The sequence below is a fragment of the Amphiura filiformis genome, chromosome 16, assembly GCF_039555335.1.
Source record: "Amphiura filiformis chromosome 16, Afil_fr2py, whole genome shotgun sequence".
NCBI classification, from domain to species: Eukaryota; Metazoa; Echinodermata; class Ophiuroidea; order Amphilepidida; family Amphiuridae; genus Amphiura; species Amphiura filiformis.
In genome coordinates this window covers 61,516,843-61,544,538 of record NC_092643.1, presented here as the reverse complement: position 1 = coordinate 61,544,538, position 27,696 = coordinate 61,516,843, and the positions used below count along the sequence as shown (strand labels likewise).

The window sequence follows — 27,696 nt, the reverse complement described above, 5'->3', positions numbered from 1 at the left end:
GGCGCCATGATATACAGCGTGGGAAGAAGTGATGTTCATTAATATATGCAGAATATATGTCATAAATTTTTGGAAAGAAAAATAGGGGGGGGGGGCATAAAATTTTTTTGACCAAAATGTAGGAGTCACAAGATGACCACAGATAGTGTGTTTACTTTATTTAAAAAAGGTTGATTTCAATACAATTTTAGCCTGGCCTGTCGAGTAATCGGTGGTCCCGGCCGCGCATATGGGAGGGGTCATAACAATTTTGTTGCCGAAATAGGGGGTCGCAATTTTATTGACACCGACCTTTTGTAAATTTGGGACCCCCCATCCCCCTTATGATAGCCCCTAAAAGTTTTTGATTTTATACCTTATGAGTTGGCCCCTGAAATCCAATCAATTATCTTTGGTAATCACAGCTCGTCGCCACTTGATTTATTTACGAGTCCCAGAGGGTAGAGGTCAACTTTTAAACCAATCAAATCAACTCTTCTTGTGATGACCAAATGATGGACCAATCGCGAAAGTTGTTTCATCGAACACCCTGACAGTGCAGAAAATAGCAAAAAGCAACATGGCGTTGGAATCTTTTTGTGGTGTGAATTTCTCGGCAAAATGTGAGCGCTTTGGAGGAGGGAGACATGATTTGAATAATGTAAACTTTCTCCAAGACGATCCGTTGGCAGATCCCAAATTTACAGTGCCAGCAGTTGCAGAAGTAAGTAAAGAAAGTATAACTTTTGTTGTCGATCTCGTCTTCATTGGATCTGGATCTGGAAAATACTCCCAACGCTTCCTGATTGAAGCCAGACGAGAGGGATGGGTGTGCGCATGTGCTATTTAGTCTTGTTGGTTGCTTGATGCAGTAGACGGTGAGATGTAGTTTGTCACTGCTGACTTGAAAAGTAGTGTGTCGCTGATATTGACGATGTGTTCGGGAGTGAATTCCAGTCATTTATGGTGCGTGGAAAATATGATTGAAGATAGTAGTCACTTCTGCCGGTTGGTTTGATGTAACTGTGTGTATGATTTAAACGGCTTGATGAACGGCGTGATTTGAGGCCGGTTGTAGGAACGATCCTGCCGGGATGGCTACCTGACCCTGACGAATCTTCTGGAGCATAGTTAGTCTTGCTATCTTCCTTCGGTCTTGTAGTGGATCCCATCCCAAGTTGGAGAGCATTGATGTTACGCTGCTGGTCTTTCTATAGTCCTTGTAGACAAAACGGGCGCCTCTGCGCTGTATGGATTCAATTTTATCCACTAGGTCTCCAACATGAGGGTCCCACACCGTCGAACAATACTCGAGGTGGGGACGTATAAGGGCCTTGAAGGCTGAAGCTTTCAAGTCACGGGTACAGGAATGTAGATTATGCCTGATGAAACCCAAAACCTTGTTGGCCTTGGCAGTGGTTTTATTGATATGATTGGTCCATCTAAGATCGTGGGAAAGCTCTACCCCTAGGTACGTGTGAGAGTTGGTCTCTTGGAGTGTTCTGTTACTAAGTTTGTATTTATGTTGTTTGGGTGTTTTGGAACGAGTGACTTTGAGAGTGAAACATTTGTCAGTGTTGAATGTCATTTGCCAGTTGTCTTGCCATTTGGTGAGTGTGTCAAGGTCGTGTTGTAAGGTCTGTGCATCGGAGTCATTTTTGATGGTGTGGTACATGACGCAGTGCCCGTCAAATTCGACAGCCGGACGGACAGGTTCATCTCAGCCTCGGCTCAGCTCATATCCTTGAGCCTTGAGATACCGTATCTGAAATACAGGTTTAAGGTTAAACATTCACCTATCTCACATTATCTTGCCGTATTTCAGCTGGGTAGAAACCCGGGTTTTTTTAGAATATGACAAATAATCTTCTTCTTCTTCTTTTTGGATACTAATTTATGCAACATTCCTCGTAGGAACAACTCACAAGACGCAATAGGAATAGTGGTGTGCGCTGTTTGGACTTTTTTAGTCCCTAATGTCATGAATGTTTCGATCCTGTACTCGGACGAAGTCCCCCAATGTGATCTTAAAGTGTTCAGGATCTGGGATGTTGGTAATGTTCGATGGAATGCTATTCCAGTCCCTTACAGTTTTGGGGACAACCAAAAGAGTACTTATAACTGTCAATTCTGGTTTGGTGTTCAATATATGCTCCTTGTGCTGATCTGCGAGTGAGCCTCTGGGTCGGCCGTAAGTAGTTTTGCACTGGTAATGCTAAGTGCCCCCCTATGGCCTTGTGTAGAATACAGAGTCTTGATATTTTGTTACGCCTTGTTGATAACATGTCCAATTCGGATTTACGCATGAGATCTGTAACACTCTCCTTCCAATCGTAGTTGTTGTGTATAAACGTGCTGATCTACGCTGGATTTTCCCCACCTTCTGTATGAGTTCTTTTGAATATGGATCCCATATTGCCGAGCAATATTCTAGTGTTGGTCTGATTAAAGCTGTATATGCAGCTTTCTACTTATCTCTCGTGCATGCCCCTAGGTTTCTACGCACAAAACCAAGTGTTCTGCTAGCGGAGGATGTTATCTTGTTTATGTGCGAGTTCCATTTCAGGTCTTGCTGAATCTCTACCCCCAGGTAATTGTGTTGAGTGGTTTCTTGAAGAATGGTAGACCCAAGTTTGTATTTGGTAATTATCGGAGCTCTAGATGCTGGTATTCTTAAAACAAAGCACTTGTCTGGATTGAAGCTCATTTGCCAACGGCTCTCCCATGATGATAGTGTCTCCAGATCATTTTGGAGCCTATGGGCATCTTGCGACGACTTGATATTTTTGTAAATCACACAATCGTCCGCAAAGAGACGTCGGTAGAGTGTAGATTATCCGCAGATCATTGATGTAATAAGGAACAAGAGGGGCCCAGGACCGCCTCCTTGCGGGACCCCAGACTCCACTCTTGCCCAGCTGGAAAAATCTCCTCCCACAACGACACGTTGGTTGCGATTTTTTAAAAATGCAGACAACCAATCCATTACTTTTCCATTAACACCATATTGAGAGCATTTGAGTAGTAAACGATTGTGGTACCATATCAAACGCTTTGGAAAAATCCATGATTATGGCGTCAGTTTGAGTTTTGTTGTTAAGAGAATATGAAAAATCATGGATGGTCTGAATCAACTGTGTCTCACAGGAGTGGCCAGTGTTGTGAGTCGGTAAATTACCGGTTAATTTACATGGTAAATTACCGGTAATTTACTGCCATCTTAATTTACCATGGTAAAATATGGTAAAATAAGTAAATTAAGTAAAATATGAAATAAAAGGATTTTTTATCAAAACTTCTAATAATATTGTTTTTATTTGTTTGTTTTATAGTAGATGTCAATTTTGTTTGCAATATTTGCACAACTTGCTTGGAATAATGATTTTATAGACCCTTGCTACAGGTCTATAACAGCCCATACTGACAATATACAGACTAAAGTAGCAAGTCGAGAAAGTGCTGGTGATTGTGCATTCAGCTGATCAGCATGTTCTTGTGTTTTGCAAGTTCATTTATGGCATTTAATTTTACACTCATAAGTATGAAATAAAACACCTCAAAACGTTCACTTATAGTTATACCAGGCTAATGAAACTATGAGAGCACTGAAAGCAGAACCCCTCCCAAGCCCCTTGATGGTGCTTCCAAAGTTTGAGGGTTTAATCATGGCTTGACTATCTCACAAGCTTTAGAAATTTTATAAAGGAGCTGAACAAATGACCCTTTTAATTTCACATCATTCAGAATATTTATAAATGCTTTTGTCTCTGTTTTACCAAAGTATTCCCTGTGTATTTTGGGTACTACTGTAAAACATCATCATTCATTCTAAGTGTACATGTAAGTGTATGTTATCACACGAGTTTACTTTTAACCAGATCCAAATATGAATGGCCAGGTTCATAAACCATAAGTTATGAGATATAGGGTCTACGTGGTGAAAATTTCAATTGAATGAACACGGCCTACCATAGTGTGACGACTTGTTTGCGTTATAATACACTACTTGATCATGATTGGTTACACGATTGGTTAGTTTTGTACAAGGTCGTGGGTTCGCGTTGTAGTTTGAAATATGCGAAATAAGATCGCGGTTCGGATCGAATACAGCTTTTGAAAGCTGTGTTCATTCAATTGAAATTCCTAGTATAAAATAATGTGAACTACCACGAAAATGAAAACATGTTTGTGATTGCATAAAAACGGAATGTAGTTTTCTCAGATGGTATAGTCCGGGTATAGTCCAGTGCCGAGTGCTAGACAGGCCCTGTGTCTGTGTGTTCTTATGAGAAAACATTGAAACACTTGCGTGTGTAAATACTACATGACTTTTGCTTCACTTTTTACAAATTCAGCTTAATTATGAAGCTGATTTTCATCTGGAAAGGTATATTCAAGAAAACAGGCCTGTGTTCATGTATCTGTGTAGCTTTTAATATAAAAAGAATTGAATCATATCATTAATTTTAACATATTTTTATAATTTACATAATTTACTTATTTTACCATTTTTTACCGGTAATTTACCGGTAATTTACCGCCATTTTTAATTTACCGGTAAATTAACAACACTGGGAGTGGCCCTTTCTGAAACCGTGTTGCGATGTTGTAAGAATGCTATGCTTATCTAAGAAACTCATGATATGCGAATGAACGATGTGTTCTAATACCTTACATGGAACTGAGGTGAGAGAAACAGGCCTATAATTGCTTGCCTTGGTTCTCTCCCCCTTCTTGTGAATTGGTGAGATGTTTGCATTTTTCCAGTCATGGGGGAAGTCGCCTGAATCAAGGGATGCTTGATAAATAAAGGCAAGGATGGGCGTAATTTCAGGAGCAAACTCCTTCAAAACACGCGATGAAATCCCATCAGGCCCTGTGGCCTTATTGGGATTTAAATTTGCAAGTAATTTTGTAACGCCATTCACTGAGACCACAATATTGGAAATAGAGGAATCTAGAGACTGACCGATCAGATCGCGATCGGTAGCTTCCGAATCGGGCTGATTATTAGCTTATCGGTAGTGATCTGCATCGGCCGATTTTTCCTTCATCCGCCGATGTAATGCACCGATCACCCAATATCATGAAAGTAATTGTTGAAGCTTAACAATGCAAGTATTCATTTATTGGTATATTTCTTCGAATTAAACTAGATAAATCAAGCGAAATTTAGCAAAAGAACAAGCTTTGTAGGCGATAAACCTATTATCGAATACTGGACACTTCATTCCCTGGACACTTCATCCCCTGGACACTTCATCTCCTGGACATTTCATCCCCTCGTGTTAAAACGCTATTGTAGCATTCTTTGAGCGTGACAGTGAATCAAGAATGCATATGAATAGCCAAATGGTTACAGGAAGTTGAATTCTTTCATTCATTGACTGGTACGGTGTGCTATTATTAATGGAATCTAGATATAACTAAAATCAATCGGGAATCTATAATATAACCAGAGTCTTATCACTGATACCAAGAAGGTGCGATTAAAAGGTTCTAAAAGTAGTAAAGTACAAGGATAGTTAGAACTTATACTTGTAGGAGAATTAAATTAATACTTAACGGCAGGCCGCGACAAATTTTATTTTTTAGCTTGCCCGATCGGGCAGGCAATATCCAAAAATTGGTTGTCTGAAATTGTCCGAAATTAACCCATATTCTCGCAACAATTGTCGACAAAGTCACATACCGTACTCATCATGCAGTGCAGTGCATAGTACCGTAAGTGTGCCGAATTTGGCAGTTTCATTCTTACGGAAATCCAATACTTTTCTCAGTTAAGTTGATAAATAAATGAGTATTCATGAAATGCATAAAAATGAACATTTCATTCAATTATTTCACTGTTTGTTTCTTACATGTGGAAAATAATGTGTATTTTATGTGAAATTTTGTCAGTAAAGTCACGGCGATTTACGATTTCGCCAACCACTAGTACATCTCAATCTCAATCATATGCAAATACATGGCCAGCTGACGCCATGATATTTGCAACTAAACAGGTTCTATAATTGGCCAAACTTCCAATACGCCACGTAACGGCATGATGTTCATTAGCATATATACATGTATATGTCTGCAAGTCTGGTGTGGGATACGAGTGCCTAGCGAAATTTGAGTTCCATGTCAAGAAGTTTTCTACTTTGTTTTGACGTTTTTTTACTTCTGTGAACACGCCAAGTTGAACAGAAATACTCCATTTTAAATCATCAAGCTTTAATTGGTTTAAATTTAGACTTGCTCGATCGGGCACAGCTCTTCAGAGTTTTAATTGCCCGACAAAAAATGTGATTGCCCCGGGCTATCGGACAGGCGATTTGTCGCAGCCTGCTAAATGGTAAAGACTAAGGAGTACTATAAGCAAAATACTGGAATTCCATCAGTTCAACTGATAGTAAATATCTGCATTATATTTTTTCTTTTTCTCCTGTTTTTGCCCATTTATTTTCTTGCTTTCCTCCAAAGATCCCTTCACCACCTCCAAAGATCCGATTTTTTCTTGTTTTCACCCAAAAAGCCATTTTTTGCTCCCAAGACCATTTTGTGGGGACACTCTATACTGTTATAAGATCGGCAACCAAGTTTTAGAATATGGCTCAAAAAACAGCAGAAAGAACTGATTTTGGGGGTTTCCCGCACATGCATGTCATTTTACTATTAGAGTGCCCCCCCCCCCGGAAACTTTAAAGTTTGAACTATGTGATTCCCGACAGAGTTTACACTCTGCATCTGTATGGATAACAGTCCATGGCCCCTAAAGACCGGGTTATAAAAAAGCCCAAAAGTGTCTCCTTTTGATATACCACGTCACAACTACATGTATTTGAATGGGGCTTTACTTTGTAATTGTCATTACTGTGGTTTCCTCATTTTTGACAAATGTTTCATTTCGAAAATACCTAAAGGATTTGATCCGATTTGTGCATGATGATGGATGCATCATAATATTTCGGGTCGTGCTTGTACACGCCGTACTGGAAGTAAAGTTGTCATTAACCGATTTTTTTAAAAATTTCATGATAAATTTATGTGAGACCTTATACTTTGGGACGAATATACTTTCTTGCTGATAAAACGTTAAATCAAAAATAGTATAGGCCTACCATTCCTTTTTATACAATTTTTATAACCATGAGTTTTAAGTTCAGTCAACTTTCAATCAATCAACCCAGAACACCCTCCCGGGTCCGTGTATAACGACTGGTAATGTAGTCTAAGCTATTTTCATTTTCCTTATATCAGTTATCTCCCTGCGCGTGTATCGACTTTAATTTGTTTCCCATTGTCATACTTGGATGCACACTGGCCACAGAATGTTTTCTTTTTATTTGAATTAGTTGTTTGGAGGTTTTGTTTTGAAGGACCATTGACTAAAAAATCGCCCAATATTTAATGGATTTCGTGGGTGAGATTTTCAAAGTAGCCAAAATGTCGTGAAATCGTGGGAGCACTTTGTTTGTCGCAGGATGTAAGTCAAAAGTCGCGGGCGACTAAAACTGGCAATATAGTTATATGTATATAGATCCCACTGATTGAAAGAGTTCAACTTCCTGTAACCATTTGGCTGACGGCTGTTGTTCCTATTGTATAACATGACATTGCACTAAATCTAATCACTTCATCAAGTGGACAATACAAAATTATATTGCCATGATCCTTCCCTAGGGCCTATATGCAGACATATTTGATGCTATTATCTTTTATCACTATCTTACTAATAATATAACATACTATCCACATAACAGATACATGGTTCCCATAAAAATGTACTAATTTTGTTAGATGAACAACTAAGTAAATAATAATAAATAAATAAACAAAATAAATAATAAATACATAAATTATAATAATTATAAATAAATAAACAGCCTATATATAGATACATAAACAATACACAATAAATACATTTATAAACAGGAAGAAAGAGAAGAAATACACTTTAAATAGCTTAAATAGTCCAGGCTAATATCAACAACAACAAAAAACAAAGTATAATAATATAAATAATAATAATAAAAATATTAATAATAATATAATGATAACGATAGGTCTACCCGGTAAAATATCAAAATAATAATACTTTTAATAATAATAATAGGCGTAATACTGAATTAGAATAATCCGTGTAGGGGGCCTACACACACTGTTCAATAGGTAAATTCATTGCACTATTGCCATTCAACATCGATCGATTTTTATACGCGTGATCAGCTGGTGATATAATGAAAGACAAAGATAAGAAGACTAGTTTGCGTCTGACGTCACTGTCAATCAAATTCTCTACGATCCTTGATTGGATCAAGGCTGGCTGGTGCAGATCGGAGAAAAGGAAAGGCAGTGAATGGCGAAAAATACGTACTCTTACAAAGCAAAAAGCAACTTTTCTAGGCATTGTGGACATGGTGCCTTCACCAAAAAAAGTTTCCTACTATTAAGACCTAACTTTTGAGATTGTTTGTATGTTAAAAGGTGCAAAATTAACAATATGGAGCCCGGTTTTGCCGCCGTGTTCAGCAACTCATATCATCACGACACTTGTAAACAAACCGTGCTCGGAGTTTGGTTGACAGATGACGTCAGATGCAAACTAGTCTTTTTATCTTTGTCTATCATTATAGCTCATACAGAACACCGTGCAGTGCATACGTCTTATTTATCCAATCATTGGATAAATAAGACTAATTTCCTTATATTATTTCCTTCTAAAGATCTAAACAATTATTATATTCATATGTAATATTTTTACTGTCACGCTCAAAGAACGCTACAATAGCGTTTTAACATGAGGGGATGAAATGTCCAGGGGATGAAAATGCGAGGGGATGAAATGTCCAGGGGATGAAAATGCGAGGGGATGAAATGTCCAGTTACCCTATTATCATACCGTGATATGCAGCTGAGATAATCATGTACCGGTAATTCCCCGCATCTACATGTACGTACACCGTACGGCTAACAGATGAACATGTACAATTGTAGTTCTAACTTCCGGGCACAGAGGTCTTTGCTTCCGGGTTAAACACGTGCATGTCAGATTGGAGAGAGCTACGGGCCGTGTGCAAAACTCACACTGACTTGAACGTAAACACAATATTAAAATGGGGCGATCGCGGGGGCGATCGAATGATTCGACGGACTCGGACATATGGGGAAAAAGGTAAATTGAACTGAGAATAATCATGGTCAAATTAAGTATTTTAAATGAATACGTGAGTGTTTTTTGTGCTCAGAGCATACATAATTATGGTAATACTTTGCGTATTGTACATGTACAAGTACCCTTTCAACATACGAGTGAAATTTACTCGCGGCGATGGCAGCCATTGTTTACAATTGGGGAATTGGTAATCGGTGATCGGTGATCAAATCGGCAGATCAAAGAGGGAATTGATCGGTCAATCGGCCGATTCAGATAAAGACCTGATCGGTCAGTCTCTAAAATAATCTATGACGCGCTCACGTCCCCAACCAAACCCGGGAACCAAACCAACGACGTGCTTGACGATGATGGCATCATTTCTATTTAATACTATAGCCAAAATAATAAATTCTCGATCATGAGAGGATGTACCTTCTGCATCAGCGTATTTTTCATAGAATAACACGATCGCGCGACCTGCATGACCGAACCTTGACCTTGCCTAGCAACGACCGTGTGATTGGTCAATTCTCAAAAGCTGTGTTTGCGCCGTAAGCGCCGGTCTTTGCGTAGTACGCTCGGCGCAAATAACTGTGCGTTCCCAAGTTGGCTCTCATGATCGAGAATTTATTATTTTGGCTATAGAAATAGGCAAAATAACTTATTCTCGATCATGAGGGGATATACCTTCTGCGTCAGCATACTTTTCACACAACCTAAATGACTGAACCTTGTCCTTGACTTGAGCAACGATCATGTGATTGTACTCGCTCAGGACAGAAGAACCATCTCACGCCTCACAATGCTCCACAAGATAAGTTGTAGTAACTACAAATTTGAATTTCGAACGTTTGAGGACTTGTTCTCAAGTTGTAGAAGGTGCCATAGCATAGGGTGTCTTCAGTGTTAATTATTTCCGTTATAAATGTCGCAAAATATTAATATTGACAATAATTAACAACCTGTTTGACCTCTCCATATATTCATACATTGCTCACCTGTGCAAGGAGCTAGTTAGCACGCCAGGCACCACTACGCATGCATTAGAATTTTGGTGATCCCTGTCTTCTTTATTTACCGTATGAGGCAGCGTTGCGCTGCTCCATAAATATTCATAAACCCAACATGTCACATTAACGTGGTCTTATTCGGTAGATCAGAGTGATCGAATTGACCCGACATGCTTTTTATGAATGGATTTATGATTTTACAGGGTCAGACATATGCATATTCATGTTTTTTGTGACATTGAAGATGGCTGCTCGCTCCTGGCGAAGACAGAATTAAAATCTGTGGTTCCTTCGGAAAATATTGCCGTTTGAAAATTGGACCTTTTTCTGACGTCAGACGAACAAAAATTCCGATGACTGAAGATATCTCAAATTTCATGAAGGCTAATAAAAGTTGATTCCCAGTTTCCTGTTACATAGTTTTTAGCTCAATTTGCAAGCAAACTGAGGCTATAGGCATGATCCGGATTTCTCTATGTTTTTTACTTTCTCTTGCTACATCGTTTGAGTAATGGAGCTTGTAATTTGAGCGAGCGATCTTTGCATGATTGTTTCTTATTTATCTAGGAAAATTCAGACGGAAAGTGTGATTTTTGGAGCATTTTGTTACGAAATCTTTTACAAAATTTCAGAGAATAGTCTCCTTTGCAGACTGTTTGTCGTGCTAATCTTATTACAAACACTGTACAAACTCCTTGATCTGGCGATTTTGTAAAAGAGATGTTGAATTTTATTGCTTCAGTGCAGCTTCAATGTTTGCTTTTCAGTGTTGCTTTGCCTTACATTCGGCAAGTCAATTTATAAAGCACCAATTGGGCTTGTGCTGTCCATAGGCCCTTACTTCTGTGCAGGAGCCATGAGCAAATAGTGTCTCAAATTCTCCCAATTAGTGCATATTCAGAACTAATTGGGCTACCAAATTGTTGGTTGGCAACCCTGACTATGAACAAACATCTCACTCATTTACACCTAATTATCACACATCTTGAAGAGTCACCAAACCCAATCAGTTATGTAAACATTTACTCAAGGTGAAATGTCCTTTTGACCTAGCCTTGATTCAAGCCCTAGTGCATTAGGATATAAGTGGTATTTATCGCACATGTTATATGAACTTAAAGAATTTGGCAAGAGGCAGCTATAATTCTTGAAATTCTCACTATTGCAGGGAATATAGGCCTAAGCTTGTTATTGGATAAAAAATTTGATAGTAACTAGTAACATTTCATTGATGTAATCAACCAAATCAGGCCTGATTCAAAGGATATCATGATCTACATGTAGTAAATTTAAATATAACTGTAAGAGTAAAAGGTGTAAAATGTGCTGCCCTATGCACTAGTTATTGATAGATCCATGTACTGGCTGCAGATAAACATCAAACCTACATATTAGTAGGAAGCATCATTCTAGATACAACAATTTTGCATATTATTTCTTATCAGAAAATTAAGATTATGTATATGCAGCTGAAACTATGAATTTTAATTTAACCATGATTCATGAGAAAGGTGATAAAACTCAAAACTTCCATGCTGAATGTTTCATGTCATAATGTACTTGGTTGTGCAGCCTCTATCATGTCTATGTGTGTACAGTCACACTTCAGATGGAAGATGTCCTAGATTTCATTAATATGTTTTTTACAGCCAAGAGTACGTATACAGGGGTATAAGAAAAGGATACAGTCAATTGCAATTTGCAAACTTGATTGAGGAAAAATTACAGTAGGATTGAGATGAGGTAGGGTGACGTTAGGGGTGACCCTGAATAGGCATATCAAGCTAGCGGAGGATTAGAGAACATACAGGTTTCCAAAATACATAAATATAATAACTTCCATTACCCAAGATAATCACCCAAGACCGCCATCTCATTCCAATACACAAGCGTCGCACAAGCGTCGCGCAAGCCCGTGATCTGCTTCAAATATGTTTTTCTCAGAGACTAGGGGTTGCACAGTCCTCTAACTTAGTGGGTGGCGCATCTTGACCGAAGACAGAAAAAGTTTGTTTTGGTTAGTGGGTCAAGGTCACCTGGGGTCATCCAGGGGTTAACTAAGGTCAAATTAGTAATAACTGTCATACGGGCATGAAACTTGGTGGGTGGGTGCATCGATGACCCGAGACATAACAAGTTTGTATTGGTTAGTGGGTCAAGGTCACCAGAGTTCATCCAGGGGTCATCTGAGGTCAAATTAGTAAAAACTGTCATATGGCCATGCAACATTTAACAGTCAACATTTTTATATATCACATACATTTTGATGATTGATTGATGAAAATAAAATATGAATGAATGAATGAATTTGTAGCCAAATTTTTGGAACAGGTCATTTCAAGGTCACCAGGGATCATCTTAGGTCAAATCTGTCATATGGGCATGAAACTTAGTGGGTACAGTCAGTCACCATAAGCCAGGTAACTAATCACGACAGCCGAGAAATGCTAAATTATGGGTGATCGCCTAGTAAATATTAATGTTTATTCATAAATCATCTTATGGTAAACAGTTGCTCAACCCACCATTCGCCTTCCAATATGAACTGCGCAACATTGCATGTGCAAGCCAGTGATCTCCATGGAATACAAACCGCACAAGATGGCGTAAGATCCGTTAGGCGGTCTACTTGTTATTTATTAGTTCCAATGACATGCCTATATCCAGAAACAATTGAGCTACAGCACCATTGGTGCTCTTGTTCATGACTGGGTAGGTGACTGTTTCATTATTCATTATTTTCAAACTTTCATTATCAAAGTTAATTACGGAATGCTATGTTTTGAGGCCCAAATAAAATAATAAAGTATAGTAATGACCACGCTTCACTCAAATATTTTACCAACTTAGTCTTCAAAACAAGTTTTAATTGTAAACGCACATCTTTGGAAGAAATTTTTATACATTGAATTTGTTTAATTTCTTGCACAAACAGCTGTTTTGCCAATAAGTTTATTTTAAAAATTATATGACTCAGTACACCGGTCGATCTTACCGATTCCGATGTTGATTAAGATACTTCTTGCATCGATCCCGAGATGCGGAAAAACCAATAGTCATTTTGTCCCACATAAATGAATAAATAACAAAAACCCCGATCCCCGGTGGACTCACCCAAAAGGTGACGTCACACCATATGATCGCCCTTATCCTCCTTGGTCTCCGACTGACACAGACGTGCCTATCGATTGTTCATAGCACTGTGTATCAATTTCTCGACCAAAGGCGAGATATACGGTTGTAGTTTCACACCTTAGGTAAAACCAAACCGGTATTGTTCGGCTGCCGATAGTTTTGACGGCATTTTCTGGCTAAAAAGTGACAAAAAACGATCCAAAACTTAGCTACATATCGTGCCTCCGCTTATATACGGGACACACGAGCAATTCAAAATGGCCGCCGTTGACGCCATTCATTTTGTTTCCCACGTAAAACAACCATTGCAGCCTGTAAGTTACAATAGATGTTTGTACATACACATTGTATTTCATGTACGGTAGGTTATTGTTGCTATGTTAGGGTGATTACTCTATCGTTATGTCTTCATTACCGTCCCATAACGACGCGTTACTCAGATATTCATACGGTGGGGATTGGTAGGGACCCGTCTGACATTTTAGTAATAAAGTTAGCCAGTCCTTACTTTACCACTAACGTTAGCGACCAGCCTCCGTGCTCAGGTTTGCTTACTGGGCTTGAGTCGCGTGTTGGGGGGGGTAGTGCCCCCTCCCTTTTCTCCTCGCTCAGCCTCGCCCTGTCGGGCTTGCCCTTCCCTGGTGACGGAGCGGGACCCACACCCGCTCTGTTTCACCCACAGGGAGTGCTCACGATCTTCTAGATGTCTTTCTTTTGCTTAGGACTCTCCGAGTTCCAGCTTGACGATTGGGATAGGCTCCGTCATCGCCATAAGACGAAGAAGAAATCTACCAAGGGCACTGGTAAGGTCGATACGGTGGATTCTGCTGTGACAGCCCCTATGGGTCATGGCAGGTCTGCTTAAGGGGGCTCCGGTCCCCGGACAAGCAGGCGGTTCCTTCGTGGACTGTTAGTTCTTCCAGATGCTCCGCACCCCGCGATCTAAGTTATTATCCGTCGGAGCGCAGTAGCAGGCAGCAGAGCGGTAACCACCAGCGGAAACCCTAGCGGGTTTTGCAGCAGGAGGATACCAGTCGATACGGTAGATTCTGCTGTGACAGCCCCTATGGGTCATGGCAGGTCTGCTTAAGGGGCTCCGTCCCCGGACAAGCAGGCGGTTCCTTCGGGACTGCTAAGCGCCCAAAGGCTCAGCAGCCAGCGAAAGCACTGACTATACGTCGGAGCAAAGTAGCAGGCAGCAGAGCGGTAACCACCAGCGAAAACCCTAGCGGGTTTTGTAGCAGGAGGATACCAGCCCTCTAGCTTAAAATCCTCACGGGTTTTTAGCAGGAGGACACCCGTCTGTTGCAGGCATGTCTACGGGCTCAAACAGCCACAGTAGTAGCCAGCGACGGGCAGTCTCCTTCCCCCGCTGCCCCGCGAGGGGAGCAACAGCACTGATCTTCCTCCGGACACCCCCTAAGGGGGAGTCCATGGAGGAGGACCAGGGGATCCTTTCAGTAGGATGCTCAGCTGCTGCTTCCTCACAGGGGACGCCTGCACTCTCATTCCCGCAAACCTCACGGGTAGATATCGTGGGGCTGTCGAGCTCAGTAGAGCTATGACGCCGCGTGCTTGCACGCTTCCTCTGCGTGTAACGCGGGACGACCACGGGACCTACCTGAGGGGATCCGAGAGGGACCCAGATGTCGCCAAGGGTATCACGCTCAGACAACATCTGAGCTCTTCCGCGAGGTGAGCCTATTAGCGGTGCTAACAGCTAGCCTCAACGCGAGCTCCATGGGCCTAGCCCATAGGGTGTCCACTCAGCGCCCGGGAGGGGCCTGCCACTCCAATCGCTCAACGCGATGGAAAGGCAGGGTCCCTTTTCTCTTTGGATGCTTCTGCGCCACGGTGGAGGACCGTGCAAAGAAGCTACCAACGGGAGCACTCTGAAGAGGTCGGAAACTGCCCTTACCATGGGTAGGAGCTCCGACTTCAGCAGGCCGTGCACCACCAACAGTACCCGAGCCCACTACCTCTGCAGCACCCACTTCTGGGAGGCGCAAGGGTAGCACAGGAACAGCTGGCAAGCCCCGAAGAAGAGCAAGCGCTCTTCCAAGGGAAGCTAGGCAGAGCATTCCTGGGGGCTCAGCGGTTTTTCCACAGGGGATCTCCCAGTGGATCGACCGCTTATGGCTTTCACCCAGAGGTGGGAAACCATCTCTTTGAGCGCCTGGGTAGGGTCAGTGGTGAGTGGGGGGTACAGACTGGCCACCCAGTCGCCCCACATTCGTCTGCACATTTCAGAGGTCCACAGTAGTGCCGTCAGACGGCCCCCAGCGTCGGGCACTACTGACAGGGATCACACAGCTTCTCACGCAAGCGGGCGATTGTCCCGGTCTACCCCCGTTCTACGGGTGATCTTGGAGCCATTGGCTCCAAGGAAGACAGGCGACGGGAGCCCCATCCGAACCGCAGGCCGTTGAACACGCTTCTTCAGGCCCAAGAGGTTCAGAATGGGGACTCTCGCCTCGGTGCTAGCCTGCCCCATCAGGGGCATGGCAACAGCATCGCTAGATCTCTCGGACGCCTATCTGCATATGCCAATCGCCTCTCAAGATCGGAGGCATCTGCGCTTCTAGGTACAGGATCAAAATTACCAGTTTTGATACCGGCCATCCGGCCTGTCCATCTCTTCCAGGGTGTTTAACACTCTTGGTCAGAGCGGTGGCAGCGTACCTGAAGCACAGGGGTGTCAACATCAGTTGCTACCTGGACGTTTGGCTCATATACGGACGCACTCCACTGAAGACTACGGGTCTCATGGGGTTGATAGTCCGTGGGGTGCGGGACCCTGGATTTTTGATCAGCTCAAAAAGTCCAGCGTGGTCCCGACGCAGACACCACTATTTTGTAGGGGCCCAGATCACCCTCACGGAGGGGTTCGCGGTGCTCTCACCCGAGCGGGTGACGAACATGGTGCGGTGTGCCTGACTCTTGGCCGAGTCTCGGGCAAAACCCGCTGTGGCATGGATGAAGGTGGTAGGCCTAATGGCCAGTATGGTAGACCTCGTACTGTACTGCCGCTTTCTACGTTAGGCTTACCCAACTACACCTTCTAGCCTGCTTGCAGGCCCAGTCGTCACCAATATCCCTCGCGGTTCCGTTGTCGGAGATCGCGCGAGAGGAACTCTGGTGGTGGACCCATCAGCCCAATTTGACCCAGGGTGTCAGGTTCCTGCACCCCCGGTATGTCACGTAGTGACGACCATAGCGTCAAAACGGGGCTGGGGGGTCCACATTCACGGAGACTCCGTCTCGGGCCTATGGGGGCCATAGAGACAGAGTTTCACATCAACCTCCCTCGCTTATGAGGAGGTGATCGTGGAATCACATACCGTTGTCCTGACGGATAACACAACCGTGGTAGCCTACCCCAACAGACAAGGGGACTCCGGGCCACCACGATTGAGCCTGCATGCACGACACCTGATAGGGTGGTGCAAGTTCAGGCAGATTACGATGAGAGCGATACACATCGCGGGCGTCACCAGCATCCTCGCGCACAATCTGTCACGAGGAAGGGTGTCGGGACCAGCAGAATGGTCCCTTGCTCTGCAGGTCGCTCAGACGATCTTCAAGGGATGTACCACCCTCGAAAGATCTGTTCGCATCTCAGCGCAGTCATCCACTGCCGGTGTACTGCTGAAGGGTCGCGGACCCCCAAGCATTCACCGTGGACGCTCTGTCCATAGACTGGGGAGGATGACAGCTTATGCAGTCCCTCCGATCTCACTACTCATGAGGGTGGTGGCCAAGATCGGGTGGGAAGACTGCATTGTCATTCTGCTAGCGGCAAGGCCGCTGGCACTCCCCGAGATACCAGATCTACTCCGGATGCCCGGAGCGGAGGTACCCAGTCTATCACTAGAGCACCTGCAGTTAGCTGCATGGCCCTTACCAGGAACACGCAGCGGAGGGATACTTTTCATCAGAAGCTGTTTTTCTCATCGCCGGGCTAGACGGAAGTCTACCCTCCGTGCGTATAGCCAGAGTCTGGCTCCATACTACGCTTGGTGCAATGAGACAAATAGCTCTCCCGCTAGAGCCTCTGTGCTGCTAGTTCCGGAGTTTCTGACAGAAAAGTTCCAAGCAAGACTTCAGCGGGCCACTGGGGCCAGCTATAAGTCAGCTGTCCTCTCCATTCACCGAGGTTTCGAGACGGGTCGACTATCATAGCCGATGGTTACCTTATTAGTCTACGCCTCGGGTATGTTCAACGAGTGTCTACCAAAAGGAAAGTGATCCTCCTAAGGGATCCCAACACAGTCTTAGATTACTTTAAGGGTCACCCTTTTGACCTTCCGTCAAAAGCGACGCTTAAATACGTAACTCTCAAGATGGCTTTCCGGTTTGGCGTTGGCTTCGGGGGCGGTGCTGAGTTACACACGGTCTCGAGGTTAGCTTCCGTGTTCACAAACACTGGAGCGACACTGTTTCGGGCGCTCTGTTCTCGTGACTACTGAACGGCGCGGTGCATACCGACATTCGTCCCTCTCCAATCCCCAGGGTTGGGCAAGGTTCGGCTGAAGCCAAAGATAGGCTGGGGTGTCCGATAAGGCGCTGCAGCACTATTTCTTCCGAACACAAGCCTTGCGAGGGACTCACGACCGCATTCATCACCCTTACAGAGCCTTCGGTCCAGCCGCTGTCGCAATGGCTGGTCCAGGTGTTGGTGGGGTCCGGGGATCGCGAAGGTTTCGCGTCCCACGACCCACTCGACACGAGCTATCTCATCATCTTGGGTATACCGTGCGGTTGTCCCTTGAGGAGATCTAGCAGGCGGTGTCCCGGAAGCCACCTTCGCCCTTCTCTACGATACTTCCGCTTACGTTAGTAATCAGAGACGGGCGGAGGTTTACCGGGACATTGTTCGGCGATCATAATACGGTGGTGTACGGGTACCAGGTTTTCAGACTATACAGAATACTCAGCATGGTAAGAACCAGTGTCGCTATTCTTAACCACCAAACTTATTAAGTAAGGAGGTTTATGTCTGTGATCGCGTGGTCTTTTTGTTTCCCGACCGTTGGGGAAAATATTTTCTGACCTCGCGAAAACCATCGCTACCGCCCCGATCCCTGATCAGATGCTGACCAATCTTGTACCTCCATCCGTCGGTTACTTGCTAGATCGATCTTTCAGATGTTGATGCAAGAAGTATCTTAATCAACATCGGAACGGTAAGATCGACCGGTGTACTGAGTCTAGTCCCAAACAAAAATGTTTGGTAGACTCATAACCGTCGATCTTACCTTTCCGATGTTGATTATCCCGACCCCGCCACCCCTACAAGTTTGGTCCGAGTAGGGGATCCCAAGTCGGATAAGGGATTTATCATATGGTGTGACGTCACCTTTTGGGTGAGTCCACCGGGGATCGGGGTTTTGTTATTTATTCATTTATGTGGGACAAAATGACTATTGGTTTTTTCCGCATCTCGGGATCGATGCAAGAAGTATCTTAATCAACATCGGAAAGGTAAGATCGCACCGGTTATGAGTCTACCAAACATTTTTGTTTGGGACTAATATTGTTTGTAAGAAAAACAGAAGAATTTGACTTTAAACTTTATTTATTTTATTTATTTTGATGTTGCCATATATAGCGTGCTACACAATGCACGGAAGAAATGCTTTCATATTTTTTCATACGCTGGTTCCCGCGAACTTGGCTGCCTCTCTTCATGTTCCGTCTATTCATTTTCAGTGGTAGGAGAAAATTAGACACAGGGAATTGCTAGTCTCCAGTAAATGTGCCGTACGATATCGCCATTTTACCACATGTTTAACCCAGCGTTTGCAAAGACTGTTTCGGGTTTATCAATCAGCGTTTTACGATACAATTTGCCGGCCAGGGTCGGCGTAAAAGTGCTTAAAATACTTCTCGGACGTGAAAGATGACATTAAAAATATCAATTTTTTGCTTATAAACTTGACAAATGTGAAATAATGGAAAATAATGAAATATTTGATCGGCATTTCTTTTTGACCGGAGTCAGGTAACAGGAAACTTTTTTTAACTACACATAAACAGGTAGTCTCTATCACAGGCATCACCGTGAATCCAGTAAATGCGTTCACCGGAATTGCAGACTGCAAATATATCAAGACAATTGAACCAATGCAATATTTACGCCCATCAAATGAGTGCAATTATGCAATATTCATGTCGGGCTAGGGATGCTAGGCCTATGCCTGGCAAATATGCCAACCCACTGTAGCTTGAGATACTCTATCTGAAATACAGGTTTAATACATTACATTCCTTACAAACTTACACTTATTGGCTGTATCTCAGCTAGAGCTGCGTATGTTGAAAACTGTGGCGCTAAAAAGAATTCTGTTTAGATGTTAAGCACGTTTAGAACTTTTGTCCTTGCTGTTGATAATAAATGTAATAATTTCTTTTTGTGCAGCCTGCAGAGTACCTCAAACAGCTAACAGAAAGTGAAAATGGACCACAAATCAAGTTCCTTCATGGTACAACAACATTGGGGTTTAAATTCCAACATGGCGTAATCATAGCTGTGGACTCCAGGGCAACTGCTGGCAATTATATTGGTGAGTTTGTGTGAATTTTTGGAGGTGAACTGAAATGGTCTTTATTGCTGAGCCTGATTTAATGTACAGTGTTGATATCAGAGGTAACACATCTGTGCCACCAGGAAGTTAATGCTGTGACTAGTAATAATGAAATGCATAGATGTGGGCATGGACATATACTCTGATCAGCTCGTAATAGGCGGGACTCATAACATTGTGGATTGATACAGAATGGCGTACACACAGCTAGGCATTTTGCGTGAATGACGCGTGCTTTTGTGAATTTACGTGGAAAAAGCGGGCGCGGGGAGCAAATTTGCCCTTGCAAAGCCACCAATTGTTCTTGTAAAATTCACATGAACCAGGAGCAATTTATTTTAGAAAATTGCTCCTGGTTCTAGTTTTTGCACTTGATGCAGTAGTGCTGGAATGCTATATTGTAAATGCAGAAAGGATTTACTATTTGAAAATTGCTCCTGTTTCTTCAGATATTGCTCCTGGTGCTTTTAAAATCCCAGTGAACCAGGAGCAATGTTCAAAAACAAATTGCTCCTGGTTCCAGTCAAGTTATTTCCAGACTTGCCTAGGAGCCCTGCCCCATTAAAACAAGAACTCGTTGCAAATTTGAAATTTCATTAACTTGGTCACATTTTCAGATATTTTGGCATTTCCTTCCTCTTGGTCCCTCCTCCCCCACCTGCACATGCTGCATCCTTAGTTGGTGATAAAAAAATATGTAGATTTATCTTACTTTGAAGAAGTATTTGCTGTAAGAATTTGCTGCCAATTCATTGCCATAAAATCACATGCCTGACTAATTCACTTCAAGCAGTTTATTGCATTAGGCTGTATGAGTCCTGAGGAGAGGAGAATTGGGGGTATTGGCAAAAATATGTTGGCAAGCCAAAAGTGTGGGCAAGCAATTTTTGACAGGCCAATAGGCAGGAGGAACCAATTTTCGGTACCCCGTTTGGACATTTTGGGGCTGGTGGTTATAATATTGCACAGCTCCTAAACAGTTGTGAGTTTAATAACACAAATATCATGTACTTTTCTGTTATCTCTTGACAGCCTCGCAGACAGTGAAGAAGGTGATTGAGATTAATCCATACCTTCTGGGTACTATGGCTGGAGGAGCTGCAGACTGCGCCTTCTGGGAGAGATACCTAGCAGAACAATGCAGGTAAGGTCAGAGGTCAAAGCAGCTAGCCAAGTAGCATTTTCATTCATCGTATCATGCACATATCGACTGCTCAGTGCCAGAAATGAATAAATGCAATAGCTGCCATGTTCATTCATTCATTCATTCATTCATTCATATTTTATTACATGTTTAGATGCCATGTGTAGATGAGTACAATATACTGGTGTAAATTGCCAGATGTTCACAGGACAGCTATTGCACTTACCCACTTCTGGCACTGAGCAGTCGATATATGATAACTGTGCTTATGCAATAAAAGTGACAAGTATTTATAAAAGCAATCAAATAATCTTCAACTTTTTGTTTGAAAATATTTTATATATTACAGTAACTATAGAATTGTTGAGACAGAGAAAGAGAGTGTGCGAGTTTGCTTAGCTTTGCAATTTTTTTTTTCACCATTCATAAGATTAATGGACAATAATACCAGGGTGCCAATGCTAAATTTGAGTAAAATAGACTACTTTTTATCCCTTCAGAATTTACGAGTTACGTAATAAAGAGAGGATTTCAGTAGCAGCAGCCTCCAAACTCTTAGCAAACATTCTCTACAACTACAAAGGAATGGGTCTCTCAGTGGTAAGTCATATTGAATCACACTTTTATGTGAAGCTTATGAACACATATAGGCCTACATAAGAGGTTTAATAACATGCTGTTTCATGGCACTGGTAGCAAGAATACCAGCATGAAGTAACATGTACTTACAATAATAGTAATACAAATTTTCTCGCATTTACAGCCAGCCGTAGCTACTATGGCTATTTGCAGGGAGGAGAAAAGTTTAATTGACAGCTTATAGACCTTTTTCTGATGACGTCACCTAATCGATATTGGGGTCTGAGATGTAAACAAACAACACGTATGCGTTTCTCACGTGTCCACGTGTAAAAACACCAAATACTGCGTATTTTCTCCTTTATTTTGTCATATTTCACTTTAGCTTCCATAAAAGAATTGTTTAAACGGACTCTGTATACTAGTTACCTTTGTTCCAGTTTGTTTTGATGCCATAAAATACAAAAGATACGGAAAATCCGCGATGCTATTTAAAATTCACTCTTTGCTTTTTGTTTACTTTGTACACCGTGGCGAACTAAACGCGTATGCGAGCTGGCAATTCGCGCGGGGACGCCTAGCGTGGCGCAAAAGTTGATCGCAAGCTAGCCGGCGCCGGTATTTGCGCTTGGGTGCTGATGACTCAATGCTGGACCCCAATATCGATTGATTGGTGACGTCTGAGAAAAAGGTCTATAGGTGCAAATTTCATCCAGCCTAATCATGAAGCTCCCATGGCTGAGTGGTTAAGACACAATCTCATAAACATGAGGTCCTGGGTACGATTCCCAAGCAAGATCCCTTGCAGAATCCCTTTTTATTGGCTCGTCAGACGGGCCCGCTGCCCAGTTTTTTAAGACTATATTCAAAGCAATTTCTTTAGCACCAACAAGTAAGTATGCAAAGTGACAATCTTTAAACAATTTCTCAACTGCACTCACATGTTTAGTATTTAAGTAAAGTTAATAAGTTAGTTATTTTGATTTTGTCCCGCTTATTTTTTTTTTCAGGGAACCATGATATGTGGCTGGGACAAGAGGGTAAGTAAATTACTGCAGAAGAGAGAAAGTGGTTGAGTAGCCATTCCCTCATCGATGTAAAGAGGTTCACAGATTATCAAACATTTAGTCATTTATTTGAGCTCTATCTGCACAGCACATGATAACCATGTCAAGTTTGTCAAGTCTTTGTCAAGTTGATGTGGATTGACCCTTTGCACACATCTGCCATTTTGCTCCCAAAGTGAGATTCTCGCTTCAAATACAGGCACAAAAAGTGCACTTCTGGGGTCTTTTGTGCTTTTCTAGCAATGGACCAGAAGGCTTTTGCTAAGCATATGCTGTTACAGGCGTACACACACAGAGCACACACTTTGGGGGTAGAACCTCATTTTGAGATGACCGTACAGTAGGGTCAATAATCTTTATGGTCATCATCATGTTCATTTGTGCTGAAAGATTTCAAGAGAATTTTGATTAAGTGACCAAATTCAAACCATTTCTATGTTAATTATTTTCTTTATTTTTCCACACATTTTCCTGGGCCAATTCATAAATCATAAGTATACCCAGTTTTAATCGAATTAAATCCTACATTTTACAAGGAATTTACCTAGGGCTTAGAAACTATCAGTCCCACTGTTGCTATGCGCCTCAGATAACATGTACACATGTCATGTCAACATGCACATGCAGAACCGTGTTATATTGTGTAATATCGCATAGCTGAAAACCAATAAGATAGCAGAAACCTTCTCAAGTGTGTAATGTTTTACCATATGTGCAGTTCTAACCTGTATTGTTTCCATACATTTCAGGGGCCTGGCCTATACTACGTAGACAGCGATGGTTCACGGCTGACAAACAACTTATTCTCGGTAGGCTCTGGATCACCCTATGCTTACGGTGTACTAGACACAGGCCACAGAGATGACCTGAGTGTAGAGGAGGCCTATGAGCTTGGCAAGAGAGCCATTTATCATGCCACACACAGGGATGCATACAGTGGAGGCGTAGTCAACTGTAAGTCATATCGGGATTGATTATTTGTACATTCATAACCTAGCTACATGTCAGGGCTTTTGTGTTAATTGCCTTATGATTTTATATGGCATAGTCACAGCCATCTACACATACACTGTATGTGCCCATGCTCCAAAGCACCAACCCCGCTGCTTTAAACTTCCCGTTGAGGGACAACTAAAATGTCTTTCCTTCCCTCCTCCTCCCCTCTTTTCTTTTCTTTCCTTTCTCTTTCCCTTTCCCTTTCCCTTTTCCTTTCCCTTTCCCTTTACATTTCCCTTTCTCTTCCTTCCTTCCTTCTGTCAGTCAGTTCATTCTTTCCCATCCTTTCCTGTCCTTCCTCATTTAGTCAGTCAGTCATTTCTTCCTTCGATCATAGTGTCAACCTTAGAATATAAAAACCAATGCCCCAAAAACGGAATGTATTTTGAAAATCCGGGGTTGTAACTTGTTAACATACACATTCAATTTGTTCTGATCATAAACTGAAATTGACAAAAACCTCAGTGGTTAGCATTCTCACTTCTGGTGCATGAGGTCCCAGGTTCGATCCCTGGCTAGGGTATTGACCTGGAAAAGTAAAGTCTGAATATAATTGGCAACATCTGAATAAATACAGACTTCCGTTTTCCCCATGGTACATTTAGAGTTTGTTATATGAACCATGAGATAATTCTGTCCTTTGTAGGGGACACTAAGCTGTTGGTCGGAACTTGGTCCCTTGTACAGAAGATTCATACCTGTACATAGCTCAGTCAGTTTTGAAAAGAGTAGGGTGTTAAACCTTAACTCTTTCAATCTGTGCCTGTGTTCAATTGGACCCCAATATAAATAAGCTGCACAAGAATCTTTCTTGGGTTTTTCAGTGGTGTCAAACCCCAACAAATCAAATCAAAGACTTCGATCAGTTGCAGTCAATTTGATTTTTAGCTCATTGCGTAAACGCAATGCACTATAGGCATAGTCCATATTTCTGTATGTTTTTTTCTTTCTCTTGCTACATCGTTTGAGCAATGGATCTGGTAATTTGAGGGGGCGATCTTTGCATGATTGTTCATGATTGTTACTTATTTAGCTAGGAAAATTCGGACGGAAAGTGTCATTTTTGGAGCATTTTGTTACGAAAATGTTTACCAAATTTCATGGAATAGTCTCCTATGCAGACTGTTTGTGGTGCTTTTCATATTACAAACACTGTACAAATTCCTTGATCTGGCGATTTTGTAAAAGAGATGTTGAACTTTACTGTTTCAGTGCGGCTACAATGTTTGCTTTTCAGTGTTGCTTAAAGCACCAATTGGGCTTGTGCTGTCTATATGCCCTTACTTCTGTGCACAAGCCATGAGCAAATAGTGTCTCAAATTCTCCCAAATCAGAACTAATTGGGCTACCAAATTGTTGGTTGGCAACCCTGACTATGAACAAACATCTCACTCATTTACACTTATCACACATCTTGACCCAATTAGTTATGTAAACATTTACTCAAGGTGAAATGTCCTTTTGACTGGCACTTTTACAGTGCCTAGTATATCAGTATATGGGACCATGACAACCCCTCTCTGACATTACAAAACAGACAAACAGAAAGTCTGAACAGGGAAGTGCTGGGGGTAAACACTAGGCTAGTGGCCTTTCCCTGTTCTGAAGATTGAAGGGAGCACTTGTTTGAAATATGAAGTCAGGAAAATTAGATGTGTGTGCAAAATTTTATTTGTTTTAAATCATTTCATTTACCATGAAAGTGTTTTAGTTTTTAAGTTTCAAGTTTTTATTTGGAAATTGCTTTTACATCAGTGGCACTCATCTATCCGATGGTGCATCCAAGACATTAAATATACAAACAAAACTGTATTAAACAAAATAAAATCAAAGGATACTCGACAAGCAAAAGGTACAAATAAATAAATGCCTTGAATAAATATCTTGAGAAGCGCAAGTATATTTTCAAAATGCTGATTTGTGCTTGATCACAGCACTATGGTGATTTTGAGGTTTGAGAATACTGAAATGTGTTTTTCAAAGTTGGCAGCCCTGTATACATAGCTATACATGGCTATACATAGCTATACATGGCTATACATGGCTATGACATGGTTACATATGGCTATACATAGCTATGCATGGCTATACATGGCCATACGTAGCTATCCATGGCTATACATAGCTATGCATGGCTATACATAGCTATGCATGGCTATACATAACTATGCATGGCTATGCATGCCATTTACCATGAAAGTGTTGTAGTTTTTAAGTTTTAAGTTTTTATTTGGAAATTGCTTTTACATCAGTGGCACTCATCTATCCGATGGTGCATCCAAGACATTAAATATACAAACAAAACTGTATTAAACAAAATAAAATACTCGACAAGCAAAAGGTACAAATAAATAAATGCCTTGAATAAATAAATATCTTGAGAACCGTAAGTATATTTTCAAAATGCTGATTTGTGCTTGATTACAGCACTATGGTGATTTTGAGAATACTGAAATGTGTTTTTCAAAGTTGGCAGCCCTGTATACATAGCTATACATGGCTATACATGGCTATGACATGGTTACATATGGCTATACATGGCCATACATAGCTACCCATGGCTATACATAGCTATCCATGGCTATACATAGCTATGCATGGCTATACATAGCTATGCATGGCTATACATAACTATGCATGGCTATACATAGCTATGCATGGCTATACATAATTATATACCTCATATATAGATTCCTGTCATCTGATTGGTTGAAAGTGCAGTCATTGAATTAACTATGCCCGCACAATGAACTATGGACCGGTCCATGGAAATGAACTATGGACCGGTCACGTGCGTCACGATCAAGCTGCGCATTTTTCCCAGCGTAAAATGATATTACGCACGCGTTAATGTTTTCACGCGCTATAATTAGCCTACGCAGAAATCGCAGATTGTAATCTGTGTGCCGTTCGTCGATCTTCCTTGTTGAAACTATTAATTTCTCTTCCCAAAATCGATGCTTTTAACCAAACAGATGACAAGAGTCTTAAGATTTGGTATATAAAACAAATATTGACTGCTTTTTATTAGGGCATGGTTAAAATTATAGGCCAAGCGGTGATCTCAAAACCATGACTATGCCCCTCGGCGACGCCTCGGGGCATAGTCATGGTTTTGAGATCACCTTGGGCCTATAATTTTAACCATGCCCCTCATAGCAGTCAATATTTGTATACTATGCATGGCTATACATAGCTATGCATGGCTATACATATCTATGCATGGCTATACATAGCTACGCATGGTATTCCTGACCATAACCCATAAGAAATGAGCTACAGCACCAGTGGTGCTCTTGTTAATGAATGCCATCAATGCTCATGTGCAGGGCAGGGCATCATCTCAAGATCTACAGAACTGCCAAAGGTGTTATTTGAATTCTTTGACATGTTTTTCAAGGTTAGATTGCCTACATGTTCTTATTGTTATACAGTTTTTTTCTGTCTTGCATTGAGGCATACCATTACCACAATATGTTTTTAAATTTTGAGTTTTATTGCTCTAGCAGTTTTGATATGAGAAGCAAAACATATTACATTTCCCCATAGGATAGTACATTATACTTCGGGTTTTGGTTACCACAATTCACCACATATTTGTTCACACCATCTAAAACACTATCTCGGGTGTAAAATTTTACTATGGTAATGAGAGAAATATGAGCTTCCTTCTGATACCAAAATCTTGGTTTTGATGAAGAAAAATGGGGGACAAGGATTGCGATCGGGTCACACCCCTTTAACTTGAGGATGCCCTAAAAGGCGTTCAATATTATTTTGTTAAACTAACTCTTCCTTTTGTGTTTTTGTTTATCATGCAGTATACCACATGAAGGAGACAGGCTGGGTGAAGGTATCACAGAATAATGTCAAGGATCTACATTACCAATACCAAGCAGAAAAGGAAGCCGCTTCATAATATTTATTGCTGACGATATAATGTAGACTGTAAAGACATTGTCTTGTCTGGGAGCCATTTTGTTTTTCATAAAGTCAAGATTCTAGTGTAGGATACACTTTTTGTATTGCATCATTCATGCAGACTATTTGTTTAATG

The 27,696-nt window shown here is 41.7% G+C and overlaps 1 protein-coding gene across 1 annotated transcript; it reads left to right on the top strand.

The window, feature by feature from the left end:
* Nucleotides 1-520: 520 nt before the first annotated feature.
* Nucleotides 521-27,696, top strand: LOC140136302 (proteasome subunit beta type-5-like). Its single transcript, XM_072158027.1, has 7 exons — nt 521-703; nt 19,688-19,832; nt 20,886-20,997; nt 21,498-21,597; nt 22,587-22,616; nt 23,393-23,597; nt 27,461-27,696. The coding sequence occupies exons 1-7, from the start codon at nt 560-562 to the stop codon at nt 27,556-27,558; spliced, it is 834 nt and encodes a 277-aa protein (XP_072014128.1). The 5' UTR covers nt 521-559; the 3' UTR covers nt 27,559-27,696.

Coding starts and splice junctions, on each gene's coding strand:
- LOC140136302 (XM_072158027.1), top strand. CDS start 560: ATGGCGTTGGAATCTTTTTGTGGTGTGAATTTCTCGGCAAAATGTGAG. Junction 20,998..21,497: donor TACCTAGCAGAACAATGCAG/GTAAGGTCAGAG, acceptor TTATCCCTTCAG/AATTTACGAGTTACGTAATA. Junction 22,617..23,392: donor TATGTGGCTGGGACAAGAGG/GTAAGTAAATTA, acceptor CATACATTTCAG/GGGCCTGGCCTATACTACGT.